The following is a 26,281-nucleotide window of genomic DNA, read 5'->3' as shown; positions in this document are numbered from 1 at the left end:
CGAGAACATCTTACAGAATGCAGATGAAGGCCTATGAGATGGCAGTGAAGTCAGTAAAACAGTTTTTACTCGGCTACCATCACATCTGCAGACTCACGCCTGGCTCAATATTTAGGATCTTTCGATCTCTCACTGCCTTGGTAGGACAACAAAACAGTAGGCAATTGGATATCAGCTGTGAGGCAGTTGAAAGTCATTTCACAGACAAAATTTCAACACTCCACATCTCCCTCCAACCTTAGACACAGAAAGTGAACTAAAGACCCCTTGACCGTCTTTGGAAAAAACACCGAGTGACTTCAGATGACTCACGCTGACAGAAGTGGACAGGATTCTAGCAGCAGTGAGGCCAACCACATGCCCACTAGACCCCTGCCCATTGTGGCTCCTAAAGAAATCTAATATAAAGATAAAGAGAGATAATCAACCTATCTCTCACAATGGGAGAATTTCCAGAGGAACTGAAAGAGGCAGTGGTATGTCTGCTGCTGAAAAAAACTTCTCTAGACACGTGAGAGCCTGACAACTACTGACCCATCTCGCACCCAGAGTTTCCGGGGAAGATGGTAGAAAGGGCTGTCAATTAACGGCATTCCTGGAAGAAGCTTCGATCCTAGACCCATCTCAGTCAGGTTTCCGGCCTAGCCATGGGGTGGACATAGCGCTAGTTGCCCTGATGGATGACCTCCATCACCAGTTGGACCGAGGCGCGTCGGCACTGCTATTATTAGACCTCTCGGCAGCATTTGACACAGTCAACCATGAGCTCTTAGCTCGCCAACTCCGGAATATGAGGGGCAGCCCTCTAATGGCTTATCTCCTTCTTCCAGGGTCATGGACAGAGGGTTGCAATAGGAGAGAGAACATCAAACTGCCAACAACTTACTTGTGGAGTTCCACAGGGAGCCGTCCTCTCTCTTATCTTGTTCAACATCTTCATGCATCCTCTTGCCCAACTGATACGGAGGTTGTGGCAGGGATGTCATCAATGCACGAATGACACCCAGTTACTCCTCCTGATGGATGGCCGCCCTGACTCCCCCAGAAATATCAGCCAGCTGCCTCAATGGCTCACTACACCAGGAACCTGGGCATGATTCTGGATGATTCCCTCACAATGGAAGCCCAGATCACAAAGTTAGCGCAGCTGGCATTTTACCACCTCCACCAAGCCAAACTAATAGTGCCTTACCAGAACACCTAGTCACAGTGATCCATGCAACGGTCCCCTCTACACTGGACTTCTTCAACTCACTCTACACAGACCTGCTCTCAGCCTTGACCCAGAAACTACAGCTGGTCCAAAATGCAGTGGCCAGGGTCCTCACAGCAACACCATGGAAGTCCCACATTCAGCCCATTTTCCAGAGGCTGCAAGCTGAATTCCGGATCAGGCTAAAGGTTCTGGCAATTACCTTTAAGGCCATATGCAGTCAGGGCCCAGTTTACCTGAGGGACCTCCTCCTTGCCTATGCCCCTCAAAAAGCTCTACGCTCCACCGCCATCAACCAGCTAATGATCCCTGGCCCTAAAGAAATCTGCCTGGCCTCAACCAGGGCCAGAGTTTTCTCTGTACTGGCCCCCACCTGGTAGAATGAGCTCCCAGAAGAGATCAGGGCCCTGATGGAACTAAAACGGTTCTTTAGGGCCTGAACAAGGGAGCTCTTCCACCAGGCATTGGGTTTAGGTCAAGCGGAACCAGCAGCATCTACATGGCCCCTGCTCCCTCCCTCCCATAAACCCATTCAGGTGTTCTGCTCCTGGACCTGTTTGCACTGTTATAATTACCTCTATTAATTATTATTGTTGTGGTTATCTATTTATCATGGAAATTCTAAATTCCTTGTATTGTTTCTATGTTTTATGTAAACTGCCCTGAGCCTCAGGGGAGGGTGGTATATAAATATAAATATAAATATAAATATAAATATAAATATAAATATAAATATAAATATAAATATAAATATAAATATAAATATAAATATAAATATAAATATAAATATAAATATAAATATAAATATAATGATGATAATAATAATAATAATAATAATAAGTATATGTATATGTATATGTATAAATGTATAATAATATGTATAATATGTATAAATGTATTTCTCAATAAATTGTTGCCACAGACAAAAACGGGGGGATTCCAATATTCTACTGTCAAATGAATCACTGTAAGCAACCACTGAACAAGAAACAGCATTTCATAATACACCAAAAATAATCCAGAATTATAGGAATACATAATTATAGGAACACGTGCTTCCTGTTTCTCCAAAGCCTGTTTTGCACAGAGAAGCAATTTGCTGAAAGAAGGAAGAATAAAAATATCTTTTTTTAACATAAAAAGGCAGCAGGGATTTCTAAACAAGCCCAGATGTATTTCTGCTCGGGCCGGGAGCCTTAAAGATCCCCAGTCACATTCCAGGTAAGTAGGCACACGTGTTTTTATTAGCGTTACCCTCTTGAGTAAGTGACTACACTGTTAAATTCCATACAACTTAAAACTGATAAAATTTTGCTGTCAATCAAAGAAGTTCTTCTTAGAAGCCGAAGTAGTACACTTTAAACAGAGAAATAAGAATTAGTTACATTAGGAAAGTTAGCTGGGAAATATCTCCTTCAGATCACATTTTTTTAAAAACCCTGAAAACTTCATGCCACCTAAACATCTACCTGCAACTCACACTTAAGTCTTCCTTTTTCAATGAAAAAAGTCACAAGTCATCCTGTCAAATGCCATGCCTAGATGTACCCAACTATGGGAGCTTGCTTTCAAAGAAATATATATCTAGCTTGGAATTCAGCCCTGATTTTCACCATTCCCCTACACACCAGTCAGTTTTTCAGCCTTTTATAAAGCAATTAGCATATTGATCTAGGAGCATTTTTTTCCTTGAAGCACTGCTCTGAATTGAGAGGAAAAGAGTGGTTTGTGACTGTCACTAATACCGATCAATAAGTACTGCCACAGAGGCCAAACAGAGAGGGGAAGTAGCTTTGCAAGCATCACAAGCTATGAAAATCATCTTTCTGCACAGCTGGTAAAAGGAAGACCAAGTCTGCCCTAAATACACTTATCTGAAGAAAATGGTAAATTCAGCCAAAAAGGGTCAAGTGCAAATTCACAGTGGGCTCTCCATTCTATGTATATTTGCGAAACGAAACATTGTAATTTACATGGTTTCTTCTCTTTAGTGGGGTGAAATCATCCAAGAGGGTTAGATCATGCCTCTAATCACTGAGGTAGGAAATTTTTGCAAGGCTCCCTATTGGAGACATTATAGGCTAAACCTTAAAGCATATCCAAGCCCTACTCTCTGACAATCTTGGTTATATTTCCTTATGGTCATTTCTTGACAATATTTGGAAATATTCCCCATGTCCAACATTAACAGTATTTCCTGAAAAACCTTAACCCAAAAATGATTTGGTTAACTGAAACCAACAAGTAAAGAGGTATATGAGAGCAGACACAGACAATGTTAGGTCACAAATCTGATAGCATCTTTTTTTCAGTAATACAGTATTGAAAAACTGCTTTCAACGAAGATACCAAATAATTCTTTGATGCCTATCAATTTCAGGAATAGCTCTGTTCCTCTACACTTAAGTGCAGAAAACAGGAGGAACAGAAAACCTTTTTGTTGCATAATATTTTCAACTTACTTTGCAAATGCTTTGAAAAATGCTTTGCTACTTCATACTTACTTGAAACAAACGTGTAAAGAAAATGTGGGAAGGGCAGGGAAAAGAGTGCCACAGACCTTTATCAGACTTTTCATAATGAACAGTTTTTCCAGACTTAGTTACACTGGAGATCATAAACATTTTATGGGGACTAATTTCAAAGACGGACTACTAAAACAGTTCAGTTTTTGCCAAAATATATTTTACCTTATGTTGGAAATAAGACATCTATTGAATACTTTGGACAAAAAGGTAGTCTACTTTATTTTTAAGTGTTGCTTGCTGGAAAATGTCCAGGAAAGAAAAATAAGGAAGGAAAACTTAAATGCTGCTGTAAAGGTAAGACACTTTAAATATAATAATGGAAACAGCTGGGTAAGAACTAAAACAGATGTACATTGTTTATTGATCTCAGCCATTCCAAAATTCTGTGAGCACTTGAACTTATATAAATTTCATCCACCAACTCCCTCACTCAGTTCAATGGAGGCAGCAGAACTCCACATGCAAATGAATATCCACTGATATTAACAGGGAACCCACTGCAGAAAAGGTATCTTAACTACTCTTTCTGTACCAGGAATAAACTGATGGATTGTGTTTATGTTTCTGTTGTAATATTTTGACCAACTTATATATTAGCTTAGTTCATTACTATACGTGTTGTTGTTGTTAGGTGCGAAGTCGTGTCCGACCCATCGCGACCCTATGGACAATGATCCTCCAGGCCTTCCTGTCCTCTACCATTCCCCGGAGTCCATTTAAGCTTGCACCTACTGCTTCAGTGACTCCATCCAGACACCTCATTCTCTGTCGTCCCCTTCTTCTTTTGCCCTCAATCGCTCCCAGCATTAGGCTCTTCTCCAAGGAATCCTTCCTTCTCATGAGGTGGCCAAAGTATTTGAGTTTCATCTTCAGGATCTGGTCTTCTAAGGAGCAGGCAGGGCTGATCTTCTCTAGGACTGACTGGTTTGTTCGCCTTGCAGTCCAAGGGACTCGCAAGAGTCTTCTCCAGCACCAGAATTCAAAAGCCTCAATTCTTTGACGCTCGGCCTTCCTTGTGGTCCAACTTTCACAGCCATACATTGCAACTGGGAAAACCATAGCTCTGACTAGACAAACTTTTGTTGGCAGGGTGATGTCTCTGTTTTTTAAGATGCTGTCTAGATTTGCCATAGCTTTCCTCCCCAGGAGCGTCTTTTAATTTCTTTGCTGCAGTCCCCATTTGCAGTGATCTTGGAGCCCAGGAAAATAAAATCTGTCACTATCTCCCCATCTATTTGCCAGGAATTGAGAGGGCCGGATGCCATGATCTTTGTTTTCTTGATGTTGTGTTTCAAGCTAACTTTTGCACTCTCCTCCTTCACCCGCATCAACAGGCTCTTTAGTTCCTCTTCACTTTCTGCCATTAGAGTGGTATCATCTGCATATCTGAGGTTGTTGATATTTCTCCCTGCAATCTTGATCCCAATTTGCGACTCATCTAACCCCACCTATCTCATGATGTGCTCTGCATACAAGTTAAATATGCAAGGCGACAGTATACAGCCTTGCTGAACTCCTTTCTCAATTTTGAACCAATCAGTGATTCTCACTGTTGACCTGCATATTGGTTTCTTAAGAGACAAATAAGATGCTCTGGTATTCCCATCTCTTTAAGAACTTGTCACAATTTGTTGTGCTCCACACAATCAAAGGCTTTAGCATAGTCAGTGAAGCAGAAGTAACTGTTCTTCTGGAACTCCCAACCTTTCTCCATGATCCAGCGTATGTTGGCAATTTGATCTCTAATTCCTCTGCCTCTTCGAAATCCTGCCTGTACTTCTGGAAGTTCTTGGTCCACATATTGCTGGAGCCTAGCTTGCAAGATTTTGAGCATAACTTTGCTAGCATGAGAAATTAGTGCAATGGTGCGGTAGTTTGAACATTCTTTCGGCATGCCCTTCTTTGGGATTGGAATGTAAACTGAACTTTTCCAATCCTGTGGCCATTGTTGAGTTTTCCAAATCTGCTGGGATATTGAGTGTAGCACTTTTACTGTATCGTCTTTTAAGATTTTGTAAAATTACAATAAATCTATTGCAGTTTATATTCACCTGCACCTACCTTTGCTTTAATACTTTCCAGGGGCCATTCAGAAACTAAATGCATTCATGTGTCATTAACAGGTCACACAAGGCATGTCACAGGAGACCAAGAGAAGAACCATGAACCAATTTGATCATCCAGTTCATATTTCCTTATGTTTTGCATAATTGTCATCATCATTTTATTATTTACTGCATTATAACTTTAACTTCAACTATACGTGTAGATAGGAACAAAAACACTTCATATTTTAAGCAAAGGTAACAGGGAGTTAATTTATGCACTACTATGCTCTGATACAAGACCCTTTTGTGGCGCAGAGTGGTAAGCGGCAGAAATGCTGTCTGAAGCTCTGCCTATGAGGCTGGGAGTTCGATCCCAGCAGCTGGCTCAAGTTTGACTCAGCCTTCCATCCTTCCGAGGTCGGTAAAATGAGTACCCAGCTTGCTGGGGGGGAAACGGTAATGACTGGGGAAGGCACTGGCAAACCACCCTGTATTGAGTCTGCCATGAAAACGCTAGAGGGCGTCACCCCAAGGGTCAGACATGACCCAGCGCTTGCACAGGGGATACCTTTACCTTTATGCTCTGATACTAGTGCCCAGGAGGACAGTAGTCAGTTTCACAATCTGTGTCCCAATCTTACATTTTTCATGCACAGCAGTCTGATTATAATAATTTTGCACAGCACAAATGGAAATGGTCAGAGATCTACTGAACACTGTTTCACAAGCACTGGGAACATATAGACAATCTGCTGACTTCACAGAACAAAGGTTGAAAATGATGGAAACGTCTCGTAATGCAACCTGACACGACCCCTCTAGTTAAGATGAGATCACCACACCTATATCCTTAAGGACATTATCATTTGGCTGCTGTCAGAGTAAAAAGTCCACCCCATGGCTGCATCAGTGGTAATAACATTGCAGAAAGACAAACCTTTTGGGTTTGCCCCTTTGAAGACAGCATGAGGACACAGCCTTATGTTGTTTCTTCTGAAGGAGAGCCATAGTGATAAACAGGGATGGACTGGGAAACAAGAACAGACTTAGAAAGGATTCTGTTCCTCATAGTGGAGTAAAGGAGCAAAAGCCAGCTGTCTCAGTTTAGCACCTGTTCACTGCTTCTCATGAGGCTCATGCAGCCTGCTTGCTTCCTTCCACAGCTAATTGCTTGCCCAGCACAGGGATCATGCAGCCAACTTGCTTGCTGCTACAACTGCTCATCTGCCCTGCACAGAATGAGGGTCCCCCTTCATTTGGTGCCCGTACGGACCCAGCGAGGAGCCCCCCCCTCCCGATTTTTCCCAGTGATCTTAATGGCCAATCCACCACTAGTGATGAATTATCTCTTTTTTTAAGAAGAAGAAAATTTGAGTCCAGGGGGCACCTTTAAGACCAATAAAATTTTATTCAAGGCAGAAGCTTTTGTATGGATGAACATTTTGTCAGATATACTGTATATGACAAAGTGTGTATGCACATGAAACCTTACACCTTGAATAAAAGTTTGATGGTTTTAAAGGTGCCCCCTGGACTCAAACTTTCTTCTGCTGCTTCAAACTAATTTGCAGGGAAGGGAAGAACTGCTTCAATATTGCCAACGGGGAGAAAACAGAAAATTTACCTGTGTTTTTTATTTTTCTTATTTTGCTTCTGACATTAACAAAATATTGCAGAAGCATTGGCACTTGATTAGTGACATTCCAGGTTGTGAAAATGCCTATAGATTGGCATGGAGGGGAAGCCATAACATTGGAGAGTTGGTAACAAAGAGGGGCAAAGCAAGAAGGCAGCTGAAACCACTTTACCAGTTGGGAACTACAGGTGTGGCTCATGTACATGCTGCAAGTACTTACTACAAATCAAGGAGTTTGAACAATCAGAAAATGTTTCTTCTGTTAAAATCAATCTTTAAACCTCCCCCCGCTCCAGAGGAGCGGGAGGAATAAAGGAATAAGGGCAAGTGGGGAGGAGTTAGGGCGGGCCCTGTCCGTGATAAAAACTCGGAGGGCCCAATCAGGAGCCGCAAAGCGGCTCCTGATTGGGCCCTCCGAGTGTCACTCGGGGCCCAAGTAGCCAATGGGGAGCCGCGCAAAGAAGCGCCTCCCCATTGGCTGGTTGGCAGAGCCTCGCCTGGCCCGGCCGGAGAATCGCTGCTCAGAGGAAGAAGCCTTCCCGAATTGTAAGTCCTCCGGCCGGCTTCCCCTCGCCCAGGGAGCCTTCTGCCGGGCGCTGGGGCAGGCTCGCCTACCCTTGGGCCCGGCAGAAGGCCACAAAGCCCACTCCTGCCGTCCCAAGCCTCCTGCCGTCCCAAGCAGCCGAGACTGCTCCTGGGCCCGGCAGTAGGCCGCAGAGCCCACCACCCTGGTCCCGAGCCTTCTGCCGGGCCCTGGGGCAGCCGAGCCTGCCCCTGGGCCCAGCAGAAGGTCCCAAGGCCACCTACCTTACTCTGTTCCTCCCTTCCTCCCAGCATTCCCTTTATCCTTCCCTTCCTCCCAGCATTCCCATTGTTTTTCCCTTTCTCCCTTCCTCCCTCTCTTCCATCTGCCTCTTTCTGGCTACTTGTTTCTCTCCCTCTTCTTCTGTCTCTATCTTCCTCCCTTTCTTTCTGTCTTTCTGTCTCTCTTTCTCCTTTTCCTCCTTCCTTTGCCCCATCCCTCCACCCACCCATCATGCTAGAGCCCGCTGTATTTTGGCCACAGCGGGCTTAATATCTAATCAATACATAAATTGCTTGAGCAAAAATGTAGTATATGCTATAAGATGTCCTTGCTCCAGATTGTATATTGGCATCAGCACTCGTCACTTGAGGATACGAATCCAGGAGTACCTGAGCAGATTAAGAAATCACCTTATGGATGCACCAATGGTGAGCCATTTTGTAGAAATGGGACACACACCAGAAAGCCTGCAATTCTTTGGACTTGAACAACTCCATCATCAGGGACACCATAAAATGGACATGAATAGACTTCTAAGGCAGCATGAATGCTTTATATATTCTCTAGATACACTTAGCCCTAGAGGACTGAATACATCTTTAAAAATGTCTTGCTTTCTGTAAGTCTTGACTTTGGAGTACCTCTTTATAATAGCAATGTACCTTTAAGAATGCTGCTATGTGTAAGTGAGATCTGGTAAGATTTTTTGATTTATAGTCAGGTAGCAACCCTAAACCCTTGGGAGTGGCCACAGACCAGCATTCCCCACAGTACCCTAGAGAGCCTATGGCCAATTGATAGTAAAATATTAACAATAATAATATAAGGTAAGGTTTCAATATTCATTGTGATTTGACAATATGAATCCAAATATTGATATATAGATTATTTATATTTGTGTTGTTAATTTTATAGGACAGGCGATAGGATTTTGCCACCTTTGATACTACAAACTGTTTTGGGAGGTATGTATATTTGAGGTAATTCTTTGCTGCATTGTTTAATTTGAGTAATATGAATAATAATCTGTACATTTTGAATTTAGGATTGGAGGTTTCAACCACTGTTGAAGCCAATGAAAACGGAATTGATCTAGAAGCCATTATGGCTGTTCCTTCTGGTATATAAAAGATGTAAAAGAAATTGTATTTACTCATTGTATATATTACAAACATATTGCCTTAGAAAGGTTCCCTTTCTTCTCTGTTGATGCTTCAGACTATCATGGCTACCCACCTGAATTTAAAGAAAGAGAGAACGAAAAGATTCCTAAATCCTTCCAGTTCTTGGTGTGTTTGTTATCATGTTGTCATTGTTTTAATATTTTTTTAATGGTCGTGGTTGAATTATTAGCAACTTTGAGCTAACCTATTTGGAAAAGCAGCTACAAATAATTTTGATATGAATAATCTTAAATAAAATGGACAATTTCCATTTGCTGGATCACAAGTACTGCTAAGAATCCACAAATAACTAGTGCAGTATCTTACATAAGTGAAGGTAAATATTATTGTATCTGTGTATAAACAACTTAGAGAGTGCTGAGTGCTATGTAAATCTCCCAATAAGGGGGAAAACTCTGAAATTAACATAGCAGAAAAAAACATGATGGACACAAGCTATAATCATACTTTCTACTACAAAAGAATGTTCTCCAAAAAGGACTTATTTTTCTTAAACTAGTAGAAAACCAATCAGGATTCTGGATGAATGAGTGATAACATCATTCTTCAATACTTGGTCTGTCAACTACCAAGCAGTGTTTTGCCAAGACTGAAAGCTATATACAACAAAACGCTGCTGATAAGGAAATTTGATACAGTAGCTCATAAAGTTGCACCTATACAGATAGTAATCGGTTGGACAAACAGAAGTGTTATCACTCCAGAACATCTCATCATTTTGATGAGCAGCCTGTGCTCTGGACATGAGGCTACTGTAGGACATAATATGGAGTAACAGAATGTTTCCAAAAGGCAAAAGTGTCAGACAAGGCCATATTATCTTCCTATCTGTGTAATCTGTAGGTGAAACATATAAAGAAAGTGAGATTAGATTTAGATGTATGTAGAGTGGTAACTGGTGGTGTGAACATTAACAATTTGAGAAATGCATGTTACCAGCATAAAATAAGGAAGGCTTGAAATAACTACAGATAAGGATTAAAGGACGAAGTGCAAAAGGAGAGTTACAGGAGAACATAAAGAAGGCAAAATGTACTTTCTCCACTGTGGCTCCCAAACGGCGGATTAGCCTGGTCTGAGGAGATAAGGAAGACTCCTATTCTCCTGACCTTTTGCAAAATCTAGCTTTTCTCCACCCTAAGGTTGTATGGCACAAAATGGTTCACAAACTAATTAGGATAAAAGACTGGAGCTGTGGTCTATACAGCTTTGTACCGTTTATTGTTAAGCAGGATCCTATTATGTAATTCCTGTACTGTTTAATATGTCATTTTATTTTCTGCTTTAGTTCATTCTGGTGGCTCCAGACTTCTAAAATCTTAATGCATTGGTTACTGAATGCCCAATTTTGTTGCCTGACTATATGTAATCCATCTTGAGTTCTGTGAGAAAAACAGACTATAAATATAAATAATGTAAATAAAATACATGAATAAAAGTAATTACTAGAGAGGAATTACACAACTTTAAGACTGACAATGAAGAAATTGATTTTTTTTAAATTATTCCTTGACTCAATCATTAACCAAAGAGAGGCTGCAACCAAGAAATCAGAAGGAGATGAGACTAGGAAGAGCAGCCATGAAGGAACTAGAAAAGATCCTTAATGAGACTGTTTCCACACTGGAGGCTTCGCACCAGGCTGCCGGCTGAAGTTTGAGTTGAGGCAGGTTGTCCCACCTCTTACTGCTCCCACACGGGGGAGCATTTGGCCTGGTGCACTTCATCCACCCTGGAGTTGTACTCCCACATGGAAGCTGGGACAGCAAAGTTCACAGTGCGGAAACCTAAGAGTCACTGGAGGCCAAGATCAAGATAATTCATACTATTATATTCTCTATTACTATGTGTCCATCTGAAAGTTGGTCTGTGGAGAAAGCTGACAAGGAAACGTATTCATTTAAAATGTAATGTTAACTGAGAATTTTATAGATATCATGGCCTGCCAAAAAGATAAATAGATGGGCTCTAGATCAAATCAAGCCTGAATTCTCCCTAGAAACTAAAATGATTCAAGTGAGATTATCATACTTCAGTCACATCATGAAAACACAAGACTCACCGGAAAAGGCAATAATGCTAGGGGAAACCTGAAGCTAGACGGAAAAGAGAAAGACCTAACATAACATTGACTTCATTAAGGAACCCATAGCCTTCAATTTGTAATTTGAGAATGACTGTCAATGATAGGACATTTTGGAGGTCATTAATTCACAGGGCTGTCATAAACTGGAAGGAGTTTGATGGCACATAACACACATACTATCTACTGCATTTTGTATGTAATAATGATTATTTAAAATATTCCCAATGATTGCCAGTTCTATGAAAACACAAACTGGATTCTAATGACTACATCAAAGTGTTGGGAGGGGTAGGGCAGGGAGCAGGCAACACTTTTACAAATTCACCAGCAAACAATGGCTGTCAAAGCATCAGGGAATCAACCGCAAATCAAGAAAACCATGGAAAAAGAGGAGGTCCTTGAAGTAAGGATCAAATGCAGATGCCCTGCAGACATGTGTGCAACTAGGGAAGCCACCAGAAAGATTCTGACAGAATGCAAGAGCCCTGGTATTGACCATGATTGTGCCCATACATAATTCTGAGGTATTTTTAGCATTCTGAATGGAAATACATATGCAAGTTTCCACTGGATCAACAGATGCTAATCTTCAAGCTAGAAAGCTTCTGCTGTCATGCTGAGACACCAGGAAAAACCTGCACATATATACCTTTTTAAAGAATTTCAAACCCAGTCTTTCATCCAGGACAAGGATTCCCAACCAGGGATCCACAGACCCCTGGGGGTCCACAGGAACTCTGGAGGGAGTCCACAGACTTTCCCTCCTACCTTAATGGACTTGGCCAGAAGCTAGGGAACCAGTCGCTTCCTTTGTTCCCCCTCCCCCATCCCAAGCATGAGTGACTTCTCTTGTAGTTTCTGCACCTGGGATGGGGTGGAGTCTTCATGCCTACTCCTGCCTTAAACCACCTCTTGTGTCTCCTCCCCTCAGTCCTCCTTGAACCTGTCTGTTAACATGGCTTGTGATGTCACTTCTGAAGGGGCATGGCAGGGAGATATGACCAGCTAACATCACTTCAGGGCCTCCTTAATGCCTGGAAAATTATTTCAGGGGCTCCTCCATGGTCAAAAGGTTGAAAAAAAACTAATCTGGCAGCTAAAGGAAGATGACGAAGGGAACATCCTCCTTTGGCAAGTGCTGCAATAAGATTTACACTTTGTGCTTCTGATGCATGTCTAAGGCCTGACATTTTCAGATGTCTACCTGTGGGAAATGTAGATATCTTGCTAAACACAAGAGCTAGTACAACTGGAGTGCTTAGACCAAAAGGAGCAATACTGCTGGGACTGGAATGAATTCAGTGAAGGAACAACACCCAAGCCTAAGATAACTGCTGTTGCAGCATCCAGCCCATAATAATTTCAAATGACTGCTTAAAATAAATGGTATCATCTACGAAGGAAAAAAATCAAAGAATCACAGACCTAGAATGTAATCAGTTTTATTTTATGGTCTATTGTAGTGAAAAAGAATAGTGACTAAAGAAGACAGACAAGAAGCTAGAGTGTAATTCTGGAAAAGAAGGAATGTCCTGCTGGATCGGACCAGTGGATCATCTATTCCAGTAACTTGTTTCAGCCAGCTGCCCTGAAGGCACAGGGACCGAGGCCTTTGCCAATGTTACTTCCTAGTATTGGTAATCAGAAGCTTCCTGCCCCTAACTGTTCTACCTCTACTCATGCAGGCCAAGAGGCACTCGGGAACACCAGGAAGGCAAAGCAGGAGCAGAAAGGAGAAATTAATGGAAATTTTATTTATTCTCTTCATTTATACATGAACTTCCTCATAGACCCAAAAAACTTCACATCGTTCTCCATTTTATCTTCAGAGCTACCCTGTGTGATCGGTTAGCCTGAGAGTGTTTGAATTCACTCAGTAAGCTTCCACGACAGAGTGAAGATTCAAATTTACGTCTCCCAGATCTATAGCTACCTATGGGTCAAGGGGCCCTCAGAAATAGGCAAAGTGGGGATCTTCACCTGAAGGGAAAATCAGCAAAAATTAACACATGCTGTTTCGCCAACAGCAATGCTGTTCTGCTAGGGTAAAACACAATCCAGCTCCATGTTTTCAATGTAATTGCCCACAGTTCAGAGTACCCCTATCTCTGAGAACCATCAAGGCCTTTTTTGTGACAGTACCTTCAGACTAAAAATACAACAGCATCTCAGAAAACTGCCTCGTCAGTGTATAAAAAGAATCCATCTTAAATCCTGACAATTAACATGAAACATTCACAACACAAAATGGGAAAATCCAACAGTAACCATTCTACAGTGATCTCAAAGGGAGGAGGACATCCGAAGGTCCTATGGCTGAACTTAGAACATTAGGCAAAAAAAGTTAACTTACAGAATCCAGAAAGCAGAGATAGGCTCCCGAGCTCTGACCTACAGCACAATTTTTAGCAAAGCCAACTGTTGGGAAAATAAAAGAACAATTTGTGACACAAATATCATTAGAATTTTGACTTTGTTTTTCTACATGGTAAATAACCCTAAATAAAACAACAGTGCGTCCAAGCTTTACAAAAATGCTTCATCTTGCAAACAACCCAGAAAAACAAGTACAGCTTTCATTAAGTAATCTCTTGAAGAGACTAGAGTTGTACATCCGTGTCACAGATAAAAGAACAGTCCAAAGTAAAGGATTTACTCTAAGCTCCCTAGATGAAAGGTAAGATAAAAATGTAATGAAAAGTTGTATGTTATTGCACGTGTCCCTCTCTATCTTATATATTAGTAATACAAACAAAAATGATGCAAGTGACATATTAACTACTGATATGCAATCCCCTGGAAAAAAAACCTAATAAATGGAAAATGACCAATCGCTTATATAAGGTAAAATAATGAAGCTATTCTTTATCCTTTCTGTTTACATTCTAATCCTAGAGACCTAAATATAGAAGAAAGGAAAGAAGGAACTTAGTGTCTCTCTCATGGTGCATTGGAGAGAGGGAGGGAAGAGGAAGGGATGCGATTAGAAGGGTGATGAATAAAGGAATAGGAGATATCCACAAACAAGAAAGGAACAGAATAACTTAAGTAACAGGATATAGGAGGTATCAGTTGTGGAAGATATGACTTCATCTTTGGAATCTTAGATACTGAAAGGACCATGAGTTGGATTCAAAGGATGACAGAAGTCACTTCAATCAAGGGAAATGTGGCATTTTAGTTTATTCCCTTCTCCCACAGCAGCCTCCTACTTTCTATTTCTTGATTTTCCTGAGGTTTCCCAGCCTCCAAGGAGTAGAATTTCATGAAGCTTGGCAAGAGACGGGAGGGGGGAAAATATCTGAGTACCCCAGAAGTAGCACTGACAGTACTCTGAACACAACGACACAAGAAGACAATAGATTGTAAATCAGATAAACTTGATGTTTAGCTCAGTGGTTCTCAACCTTCCTAATTCCACAACCCTTTAATACAGTTCATCATGTTCGATCCCAAACCATAAAATTATGCAAGTGTTTTTTCACAGAAGTTAAACTGAAACTGACCAATGGTATGAAGATCTATTGTTCATGACTGTATATCAATTGTTTTTTTTTCCAGGGTTTCTCAGTTCAGTTCTGCCTCTTGTCCCACCATGCCAATTTTGCTCTTTTCTGCTGTTCCAAACAGACAAAAGCCCTATCTCAATCTACCCTGCAAAGCTGTTGTATAGATGCCACCCCCCCCAAACAAGCTGCTTGTCCTGCCATGACCCCTGTGAAAGGATTGTTCGACCCCCAAAGGGGTCCAACCCCCAGGTTGAGAACCACTGGTTTAGCAGGCCGTTCCTCCCCAACACTAACCAAATTCCAAGTATTCAGAGCACTCTCAGAGTCTGCAATTTTACATATGGTTGAAATAGGGTTGCCAACTCTGGGTTGGGAAATACCTAGAGACTTTTGGGGGTGAAACCAGGAGTGGGCAGGATTTGGAGCAGGGAGAAACTTCAGTGGAACATAATGCTATGGAGTCCACCCTCGAAAGCAGCCATTTTCTACAGGAGAACTGATTTCTGTCACCTGGAGATGAGCTATAATTCCAGGGGATCACCAGGTCCTACCTGGAGACTAGAATCCCTTGGTTGAAGAAGTCTAAAGACCACATTGATTTAATATTCTAGGAACCCCGAATTCCTGATTGCCATGAAGGAAGCAAGATATATACATATTCTAAACAAACAAAGGATATAAGCTGTAACAGAAAGATTCCAGAGGATCTGGAAAGTCAAAATAATTGCAGAAAAAACTCAACATGAGGAAGTTATTTCTGAACAGACAAAAAGCAGAGTTCAGGCACATATTGCTTACTAATTATTTCTTGGAAATGGTGAAGTCCCACGTAATAGTTACTCCCCAATCTTGAAATCTAAATTTAAACTATACCCTGAAAAGACCAGATTCTATCCTGATTCCTAATTGAACCTCTCTCTCCTTTTTGTTGAACTTTCTGCACACTCAGTAAATTATTATTACATCCTCAGTCAAGCAGGGCTGGGCATGATTACTGGGGGGGGGGGGGGGACAGTTCTGGACAATTATCCTAAAAACCGAAATGAATAGACTCAAGCTGAACTACTCAACTAATCCCATCACATGTATGTCAACCTTTTGTTTAAATGTTTTATTTTTGGTCTATGACCATAAATAAATTGGATTGAATCCCACCACAGGGCAGAAACAGCTCAAGCAGGGCCAACAGTTTAGTCAAGATTGGCCATCTCTCTTCATCATACTACAGATTATTTGTAGCCAACATACTTTAGATGAGGCAAAACAATACTGAAATTAAAGGCTTTTTCATGTGCCACAAACTCAGACTTGGGTCAGCCATACAAAGGAGCTCATAAATAAATGTGGGGCAAGGAAGCAATAAAGCAGTACCCAAAAATCTAAGTTTATTTACATTTAAAATCATCAGCCCAAAATTCAACAACTATGTTAGGCTGCTTTTACACCAGTTAAAGAGGACACTCTGATTTACCAGAACTTTAAGTTAAGCTAATGCAATGCTACTTACACAACTATCAAAATCAGGGACTTGAAGGACAAAGCTAATGCTTTGAGAAGGATAAAACATTCATAAAGAACACTTGGAAGTTCTTACATACACATGTGGTAGGTGGAAGAGGCCAGATGAGAAACGGCCTTGTTTGTCTAAGCCCCAAAAGTTATAAAAGATGTCCAGTTTGAAAACAAGGCATCTAAAATGTTAGTGGTAAGCTGCCTGTAATGATATCCTATTGATATCAACAGAATTATATGACTCTGAAGCTATTTTATTCTGTAGTGAAACTGGATATTAAAAATTGGTCTCAGGCAATGATTCTTGTGTTTGGCATGAGCAAAGAATTCAGCCTGATACTGCTGTACTGATGAGTGTCAAATGTTTGTGCCAAGGCTTTGAATTTTGTAAGGCCTGCTTACTAACTGAAAAGAGCCTGTTACCATGGTCACAGGAGAAAAAACCTAAGACCCTGTGAGATATTAACATTCCTCAGTCTTGGAAAGAAGTAGTTTTGTGGTAGTTTCTTTAAAGCCACTGACCCTTTCTTTTGTGAAGGTTTTTCCCTTTTGTTTTTCTTTTTCCTTTTCCAGGACAAAAAAGAATCAGAAATGAATCTTAATCTAGTGTAAACAGTCCAGGACATGAAGACTGTCACATTGTTTCTTTATTGGGGCTGCTTGTCTCAAAGGAAGTATTCCCTACAACTTCTACTAACACAGTGAAGTAAATCGCTAAGGACAAAGAGGTCACATAGATTTCCAACAAAAACTGACTCCCTAAATGTAAATGCTAATACAAACAAGCTGCTCTGCACTGGAAAATGATCAATGCATAACAAACTGCTTACAACATTATAGGGCACACCCTCCCCCCATTTTGGTTTCAGATGATTCAGAAAATACACCACATAAACAAATAGAGAGGTCATGGGGCTTTTTTTAAAGTAGGTTTTTGTGTCTATGGTTTTCAAGACAGATTAATAAAATATGTATGAACATGGCAAATCACCATGTGCAAGGAAATGAAACTGATTGACCAAAAATTAAATTTAAATTAAGTATTGTCTGAAGAAGAGCCTCTTGTGGCGCAGAGTGGTAAGGCAGCCGCCTGAAAGCTTTGCCCATGAGGCTGGGAGTTCAATCCCAGCAGCCGGCTCAAGGTTGACTCAGCCTTCCATCCTTCCGAGGTCGGTAAAATGAGTACCCAGCTTGCTGGGGGGTAAACGGTAATGACTGGGGAAGGCACTGGCAAACCACCCCGTATTGAGTCTGCCATGAAAACGCTGGAGGGCGTCACCCCAAGGGTCAAACATGACTCGGTGCTTGCACAGGGGATACCTTTACCTTTACCTTTTATTGTCTGAAGTTATTCTGCTCTCCTCATTCAAAAACTAATATATTGTCCTTTTGCCATCTTCGTAAAGGTCATCAACACAAAAATATTCACAGGTCATGTCAAACCTGGCCATTCTTCATTCTACAGTGATCACACTTTTCAATTCAACTTAAATCTATCCCTTGCTAGCTTCAATCCAGAGTTTTTGTCTTCTGACCATTTTAATCCTTTTTATAGTCTATGAAAATTATTGAAATTTAATACAGGACTTTAAAAAAGCAAGTATTATTTTCAAAGAATGTAAAATATAACATTAGGCAATTTCTTTTTGGCAATAAAGTCACAATAAGTTAAATCCATTTAGCAGACACACCCTTGTTTTCCATTAATATTGTTCACATATTGTTCAAGTACCCCAGCACCAGACCATGCAGGTCTTTATAAGTACTACCAGCATTATTAATTATCCAAGAGCAAATTGGTTATTGGCTGTCATCCAGCTCACTCAGTACTCCCAGAAACTAGTACAGTTTGTCTACAATCTCACCTACCTCCTCGTGGCTGAGGTGAACAATGTCCGCCAACACATACTTGAATGTCCACTTCTTCTAACAAAACTTTCCATTTTTCTATTATATTTATTGAATTGTCCTGATAAGAAAAGAAGAAATTGCCTCAACAGCTGTTGTTGTTTAAGGCTTTTATGAACCAGAACCTGATTAATTAAATATAGGAAGCATACTGACAGCCAGCAGATCATACATTTGTATGGGCATACACATGTCACACACATATATGAACAGGTATAAAAAATAATATGTGCACAACAGGAACAAAAGGCCCTGAAATGCAAAAGTTGCAGCATGATAAGCAAAAAGTTCAAGTCTAGCAGCACCTTCAAAGCCAACAAAATTTTCCAGGGGATAAGTTTTTCTAAGTCACAGAGATCATTCACAACAGCTGCAGTTGGTAACAAGACCATTTTCCTAGCTTTGCTAACTTATGTAAATTATCACTTGTAATTCAGTATTTTAAAATGTAATCAAACTTCCTGATGAATTACAATTCAGCAATTTCATGTTATGTTTCAGTTTTAAAAGGTAAACATATAACTAATCAGGATAACAATTGTTTATTTATTTATTAAATTTATTTTATTATATTTCTATGCTGCCCTCTGTTATAGCTCAGGGAAGTTTACAATAAGAGTTCACAGGTCACAATCCATTGTGATGCTGATCAACTACAGAGAATATATCAACAGAAGGATTAAACTTTATGAACACAACAACATTATTATTATAACAATTATAAACCGTACAGCGTTCAATCGTTAACTACTCAGCTGTGGGTGTCACTTTGGTTAATGGGTGTCTGGTCAGGAGCTGCTGTATCTGTGCGATATCTGATTGGTGGTAGTGAAGGGGGGGGCTTCTAGATGGTGCTGCTTCACCTACTTGGTGGTGTTGCTTCACTGGCCTCAATTGAGGGCTTGGTGGAGGAGCTCCATTTTACAGGCTCTGCGGAACTATTTCAGTTCCGACAGGGCCCTGATCTCTTCTGGGAGCTCATTCCACCAGGGGGGGGGAGCAAGACAGAGAAAGCCCTGGCTCTGGTTGAAGCCAGACACGCTTCTTTGGGGCCAGGGATCGCCAGCTTGTTGCAATTAGAGGGTAGTTTTCTCGGGGGGGAGGGGGGGCGTAGACAGAGTCTCTCAAGTATGCACAACCCAGACCGCACATGGATTTGAAACCCTGATCCAAAATTCAACCAGTATCCAGCATAGCTGTTGGAGTGTGGGGCAAATGTGGGCCCTCCAGGGTCTTCCTGTGAGGACATTGGCTGCTGCATTCTATACCCACTGGATTTTCCAGAGCAAAGAGAAGGGTCGGCCTGCATAGAGCAAGTTGCAGAAATCTATTCTAGAGGTGACTGTTGAATGGATAATGGTGGCAAGGTGTTCTGGGGCCAGGTAGGACACTAGCAGCTTAGCTTGGCACAGATGGAAGAACGTCAGCCATGCTACTCTTGTGACCTGTTCCCTCATGGATAGGGAGGTGTCAAAGGTCACATCCAGGTTCCTGGTTGAGTGTGCCATTGATAGTTGCACTCCATCCAGGCAGGGCAATCACAATTCCTAGCTGGGACCCTGCCTGCTGAACCATAGGACCTCTGTCTTTGAAGGATTGAGTTTCAGATGGCTCTGCTTGATCCATCCCATCACTGCTTCCAGACATCTGGCTAATGAGTCAGAGGGTGAATGAGGGTGGCCATCCATCAGGAGGAAGAGCTGAGTTTCATCATTGTATTAAAGACATCCCAGTACGATCCTCCATACCAGCACATAAAAGATATTGAACCAAATTGAGGAGAGAACCACTCCCTGTGGCATTGTGCATGGAAGTTGGCAGAAATGTAATTGGTTCTCTCCAACTGTTACCCTTTGTCTGTGATCCTGAAGAAAGAAGATCAGCCACTCAAGAGCTGTCCCACAAATCCTGGCATTGGCAAGGCAGTGAGCTAGCAGCTCATGGTCAACTGAGTCAAACGCTGCCATGTCAAGCAATATGAGTAGCCCTGATCCACCTGGGTCCAGCTGATGTCAGATGTCATCCAACAAGAGAGCCAGCTTGGTGGTTAGGAGCGTGGACTTCTAATCTGGTGAGCCAGGTTTGATTCCGCACTCCCCCACATGCAACCAGCTGGGTGACCTTGGGCTTGCCATGGCAGTGTTAAAGCTGTTCTGACTGAGCAGTAATATCAGGGCTCTCTCAACCTCAGCTACCTCACAGGGTGTCTGTCTGGGGAGAGGTAAAGGAAGGCAAATGTAAGCTGCCTTGAGATTCCTTCAGGTAGAGAAAAGCGGCATATAAGAACCAACTCTTCTTCTTCTTCTTCTTCAATCCCATTGCCAGGCCTGAAGCCTGACTAGGCTTGTTCCAGGAACAAAGCTTCATTCAGGAATGAAGATACGTGGTCTGCAGCAGTTCTTCCCAACACCATCCCAAGATGTGAGACATGTCAGTAGTTGGCAGGTTCCTGCACGTCTGGAGATGGTTTCTTTAGTAGTGGCTGTACTACTGCCTCCTTCAGCCCCTCTGGAAACTCTCCTGTTGAGAGGGAAAGATTCATTATCTCCCAGAGAGGGGCCCCTATTGTCTGGCTTTCTTAGTGGCCGTGAGGGGTGGGGGTTTAAAGGGCATTTTGTTAGCTTCACTGAAGTCAGCACCCTGTTCAATTTGGTCAGTGAGAGTTGTCTGAAACCATATAGTATTGCCTACAAAGGCGGCCAAGGGGCCTCTAGTTCCTTTTCTGTATCTAAAGTTGGTGGAAGGTTGTGGCAGAGTGTCAAGAGTTTATCTAAATAGTTCACAAATGCCTCATACCTGATTTCCAATTCATTTCCAGGATGGTGAGCAACCAAACTACCCTAAATAATTGTGTTGGGCACGAGTTCGCAAATGCAATGAAAGTGGAGAAAAAGTCTCATTTTACTGATTTCACCATCATCTCATAGGATTTCATAAATGACCTATAAGGTACTCTCGATCCTTCATCACGAGTTTTCCTCCAAACTCATTCTAAATGTCTCAGCTCCTGTTTTTTATCACAGAACTCTGGGGGCTGGCTTCAGACAGGGACGGAGAGAGCATCAGGGAGCCATCTCATCAATGGTATAGTCACCATCCAGTCATGCCAGTTGCTGACCAGCTCATTTAGAGAAGCACTGAGAGGCACTGAGTCCCACAGAGTGTTCAGGAATCCATTTGGATCCATAAAACTCCCTGGGTAAGTCAGAATCTGAATGGCTGATAGGGCATCTGGTGGTGTGCTGGGTATGTAGTACACCACCGAGATGGCCAAGCTCCCAGCTGCATCCCACTTGAGGCCAAGACATTCAATGCCTAGAATCAACAGCGGCTGGAATATTCTTTAACTGCTACAGGTAAACTGGAATAGCATACAGTAACTAAATAGGTATAAAAATGTACATACCGTACTAGCATCATTAAAAACAGAGAGTTCAATGGAACCTTGAAAGTCTTGCTCCAAAAGAGACTTCAAACACTCATCCAACCAGCATTCGGCATTGTAAATTGGCAGAATTACAGACTACAAAAAATACATAAACATGGTGTAAGTAAATACAAATTATTTTATACTCCCTGCTACACTTAAAAATGTACTTTTATTACACCCTCTTATCACACACACACCAGCCTCTGAAAAGAAACTGAATGGCACTATTCTTTACAAATAGTTTGCCTTCCTTATTACACTTGTGTTCAACACTGGTAAGTGTTAAGAAAACAATGATTCCATCTACAATTTTCCTCCTACTCCCCAACCTAGCCCATTTCTCTTCTTCAACCCCACTCATAGCTTTATTCTAGTGTCAGAAATGGACATGCAGTCCATTTGAGATCAACTAATATCACCCTTTAGTAATCTTACATGCAAACACCTGCCTTGGCATCTTAAATATATTTCTTTTAAAAAAATGTGAAATCACCTTTCCTACAGTTTTTACTTTGTACTAAGTAGTCTTAACTTTAGGAACTGTGGACTCCTTCTAGCTGTCTTAAGAGTATGACATAGTCTTGCTTCTATCTATCTATCTCAAATGAGCTACCTGAGCACGACACAGCTTCTTACATTGCTTCCAGCACAAGAAAATACAAATACTGAATTGGCTGTTTCACATTCATACTGTATCTTCAAATTGCTCCAACCAACTGTTGAGGTTGCCTTCCCAAACCTATCAATTATGCAAGTCATAATCAGCAGTAGTAAAACAAATTCAAAATTTCATAATCCTTCAGTTTGAATCAGATCTCATACATTCAAAACCACATTAACCCAACAATATTACACTAGGATGAAGCTATATCCTCCTCTAACCAGTAATACAAGTGGCAGCATTATCCAACCACAACATATTTTTGCACATCATTTACACCCACACTTTTTGGAACTAACCAGTCTCACAGAAAAATCTGTATTGCTAACCAATGGAAACACAAAACAGAAGCAAGTCTGAGAGGCTCCTATACAATAGAAAGTTTCACCTCATCAGGGGTCCAGGAATTTACTCGTTATGTTTGCTATCATTTGTCCCTTTTGACAAAAGTGCAAGTGTGTGTCTTCTTCACAAAGGCTGCAGCACTCTATAATTCAGCATGCCCTCACCCCTAGGTGACAAAACATCAGGGCTGCAACTAAAATTTTGGCTGGCAGCTAAATCCAGTGAAAATGTAGGGAACCCTCTGCAAATGTGTCTTCTTCAGAAAATCAGCACAATTCTAAAAGCTTGCTCAAACAATACACATATTCTTAGGGAATCAGCTTTGTATCAAAAAAGGATACACTCCTAGCTTTAAAAAAATGATGATCAGCCCTTGATCTCTTGCCATAACCAGGAGTATACAAGGCTTTCCACATCATGCTTTCTGATTCAGATTTAATTTATGGAAACACTGTCATCACATAACATGCATGAGGCAAGCTAATATTCATAGTTTCGAGCTACTTAATTAAGAAGGCTAAACATTACACACAACAAAACCTCTACAGACATTTTGATGAAAGTGAGAGAGACAAGTTTTGCAAGGCATACTGCAGCAGCGAAGTAGTGAACAATGCAGTACTTAAGCCCCCACTTGAACTGACTCAGGCCTGGTTCAAAGATGAGCCTACCATGGCAAAGAGCTGCTCCATGTGATGTGACATCTTATTTGCAACCCATGCAAAATAGTTAGTTTATTACAGGTTTTGTTCTCCTTGAGATGGCTAAACTAATAAGCAATTTTACAAAACTAAAACTAAAACTAAAACCAACATGAAGGGTTATTTAAAAAAAGAACATAGAACAACAGCACAATCCCAACAGAGGTTCTAGAACTGCAATCATAACACAGTGGTAGATCACGCAAGTGGGATGCATGCTATGAAACAGGCAACCATAATGAATGCAATAAACTTGTTAAAGCCTAGGTACAGAAAAACATTTTGGAATGGATCTTATATGGCATTTTGATGGTACCAAACAAGCCGTGAAGATGAAGGCTGTCCAAATGCAAGGCAGCACCACTAAGAAATCTCTGGTTTTGTCAGTTGTTTCACATCTCCAGATATGAGCAGAGATTTAAGGCTTTTGACTGGACACTATGGAGAAAGACATCCTTACAGCTATGCAACCCTCTTACCACCTTAAAGGAAATCGCCTGCAAATAAATGGGCAGCCAGTATATCTCTTGGCATTAGGGTGATAATCCAGATTCCTGTACCCAGCCTCCAACAATAATCCAGCTTTACATATAGGAACAAGTTCAAATTTCTGGCCACTTTTCAGATGCACCTCTACATAGATACTAATCTAACTTGATTGTGACCTACATATTTTTCACTAGCATGACAGCACACTATCCACAAAGCCTACAGATCTCTGGCACACCAACCAGGCACCTGTTGCTGTTTTGTCCTACACTTTAAAGCAAGACCTCAAGCCCATGCAAAACCATATGAGAAACTCTTCTGCTTTAGACCTGATTATTTTTAACTCCACACAGTATTCTTCCCAAATGGCTTTGTTCTAAAATAATAACTATAGAACACCTTTAATATAACACCTTTAATATAAGTCAGGCCCTTAGGAAAAGTCTTGCTTTTATACCATGGCAAGTAGTTTGGAAAGAATCTCAGTGCTGCTTCCTACAGCATCTACCTTGATCTTGATTGGGCTGCCAACAATAATGGCAGGCTTTCTGAACCAGGGCTTCATGAAAACTTGGGGTTTCTTGACAGCCCTGGAAGGGTTTCCTGAATGGGCAGGAAGTTAATTTTTTTAATAAATATGTTTAAAATTTGTTAAACATTTATCAGGTGACATGATCTTATATGGTCATGTCAACCTACTCACCCCTACTGAAATGGTCAATGATGGGCCGGGAAGGATGAGGAGGAGCCTCAAATGGGCATGTACACAGCTATGCTTCCCAACCGTATTCTGCACGATTGTGCCACTTCTGGGGTTTCTCAAAGCCTGAAGAATGTTTCAGGGGTTTCTCAATGGGGAAAAAAAACATTGAGAAAGGCTGAATAATGGTTTGTTCCTCTGCAGGAGCCATTAGTCTGAAAAGGGTTACCAGCCTCCAGGTGGATCCCAAAAGAATTCCTGGCAGTCCAATGTTTTTAGCCTCCAGGTGGGGCATGGGGATCCCCCCGGTTTTACAGTTTAGCATCAGACGAGATCAGTTGCACGGGATTAAATGGCTCCTTTGAGGGTCCCTGTCCTTCCCAGGCTCCATTCTCAATTCTCTAAGTTTCCAAACCTGGATCAGGAAATCCTACCTGCTCATACCACACCAATGACCAGGAAGAGGAACTTAGCAACCTAAAGTCCAAGGCATACCTGACTGTACAAACTTTCCAAACCTATGAAGAGCAAAGTGGAACACTGCAGAACGTACCACCTGAATCCCACTGATTTTCCTGCTTCCTCTAGTCAAATGTACAATGGACTGTTCCTCAGGACTGTCCCAAGAGGCAGGAGCCGCAGAGGCCGGTTGTTTGCCCTGCGCAAGCTCCACACCATCCAAGGCGACCTCTTCCTGAAAAGGGGGAGCTAGCCCCTTTCCTGTCCCATCCATTGTCAGCGAAACGCGAAGGCGAGGCCGGGGCAATGAAAGCGAGCCGCATCCCTGCAAGGAGGCCCGTGGAGCCTGGCCCGCTCCAGGTCAGCCTGTTCACGCCGCAGGCGGGGCAGCAGTGCGCCACACACCCCGCGCACGAAGAAGCCAAGGAAGGTCACGCTGAGCGTGTGGCTAGAAGGAAGCGGAGCTCTGCAAAGCGGCAAGGAATGCGCGAGGGCTCAGAAGAAACCAATACGGGGGGAGGGACGGAGAAACGGATCCGAATGGGGTCGGAAGCGGAGGCCACGCGGGAGGCAGGCGCGCGGGCGCCAGAGAGGAAGAGGGCCACGCGGACTCCTGCCGCCTCCCTCTCCTTGCTCGGCCGCCCTGTCCCCTCCCCACCACCACCACTTCCGCAATCTTGCGGGCGCCGGAGTCGCAAAGCCGCGCGTGCCGCTCGTCCCGGCCACCGCCTCTCCCCTGCCCACGCCTTCCCGCCTCTGGCGGAGGAGTAGAGACCGGGAGGCTAGAACGGCGGCAGGGCGCCGCGCAGAGCGAGGGCGGGAGGGGTGGAGTCGGGGTCGCTTCGGAAGAGGGGCTGAGAGTTGCAACTCGGCAACCTTCCCTATAATCTGCGGTCCCGGTCATTGGAACAACCCCATCAGCGCCTTCCTTATAATTTCTTTCCTTTCTACAAGATGAACCTTTCATTTTTTTGTTTTTAAAGCCCTTCAACACATGCCTAGAGGTATCCTGGACTGTGGCTTCTTCTTCTTCTTTTTTTAAAGATGGCCCCTGCCAGTAGGATGGG

The 26,281-nt window shown here is 42.2% G+C and overlaps 1 protein-coding gene across 7 annotated transcripts in view; it reads right to left on the bottom strand.

Annotated features, from left to right (window-relative positions):
* QTGAL (queuosine-tRNA galactosyltransferase) overlaps window positions 1-25,958 on the bottom strand; it is a 267,594-nt gene extending 241,636 nt beyond the window's left edge. For 2 of the 7 annotated variants that reach the window (XM_077327584.1, XM_077327587.1), the window contains exons 1-4: window positions 25,309-25,957; window positions 21,836-21,952; window positions 18,391-18,490; window positions 13,854-13,918 (exon numbers count right to left, since the gene is read on the bottom strand). In XM_077327584.1, coding sequence (XP_077183699.1) covers window positions 13,854-13,918; window positions 18,391-18,490; window positions 21,836-21,952; window positions 25,309-25,488 — 462 coding nt within the window. In that variant the 5' untranslated portion in view covers window positions 25,489-25,957. Of the gene's footprint in view, window positions 1-13,853; window positions 13,919-18,390; window positions 18,491-21,835; window positions 21,953-25,308 lie in introns of those variants that run through there. The other 5 variants (XM_077327585.1, XM_077327581.1, XM_077327586.1 and 2 more) reach the window with 5 other exon arrangements.
* Window positions 25,959-26,281: the final 323 nt, after the last annotated feature.

Source organism: Paroedura picta, chromosome 3 (assembly GCF_049243985.1).
Source record: "Paroedura picta isolate Pp20150507F chromosome 3, Ppicta_v3.0, whole genome shotgun sequence".
Taxonomy (NCBI): domain Eukaryota; kingdom Metazoa; phylum Chordata; class Lepidosauria; order Squamata; family Gekkonidae; genus Paroedura; species Paroedura picta.
Note: the sequence above shows the minus strand (reverse complement) of the source record. Positions and strands in the feature narration are given on the sequence as shown.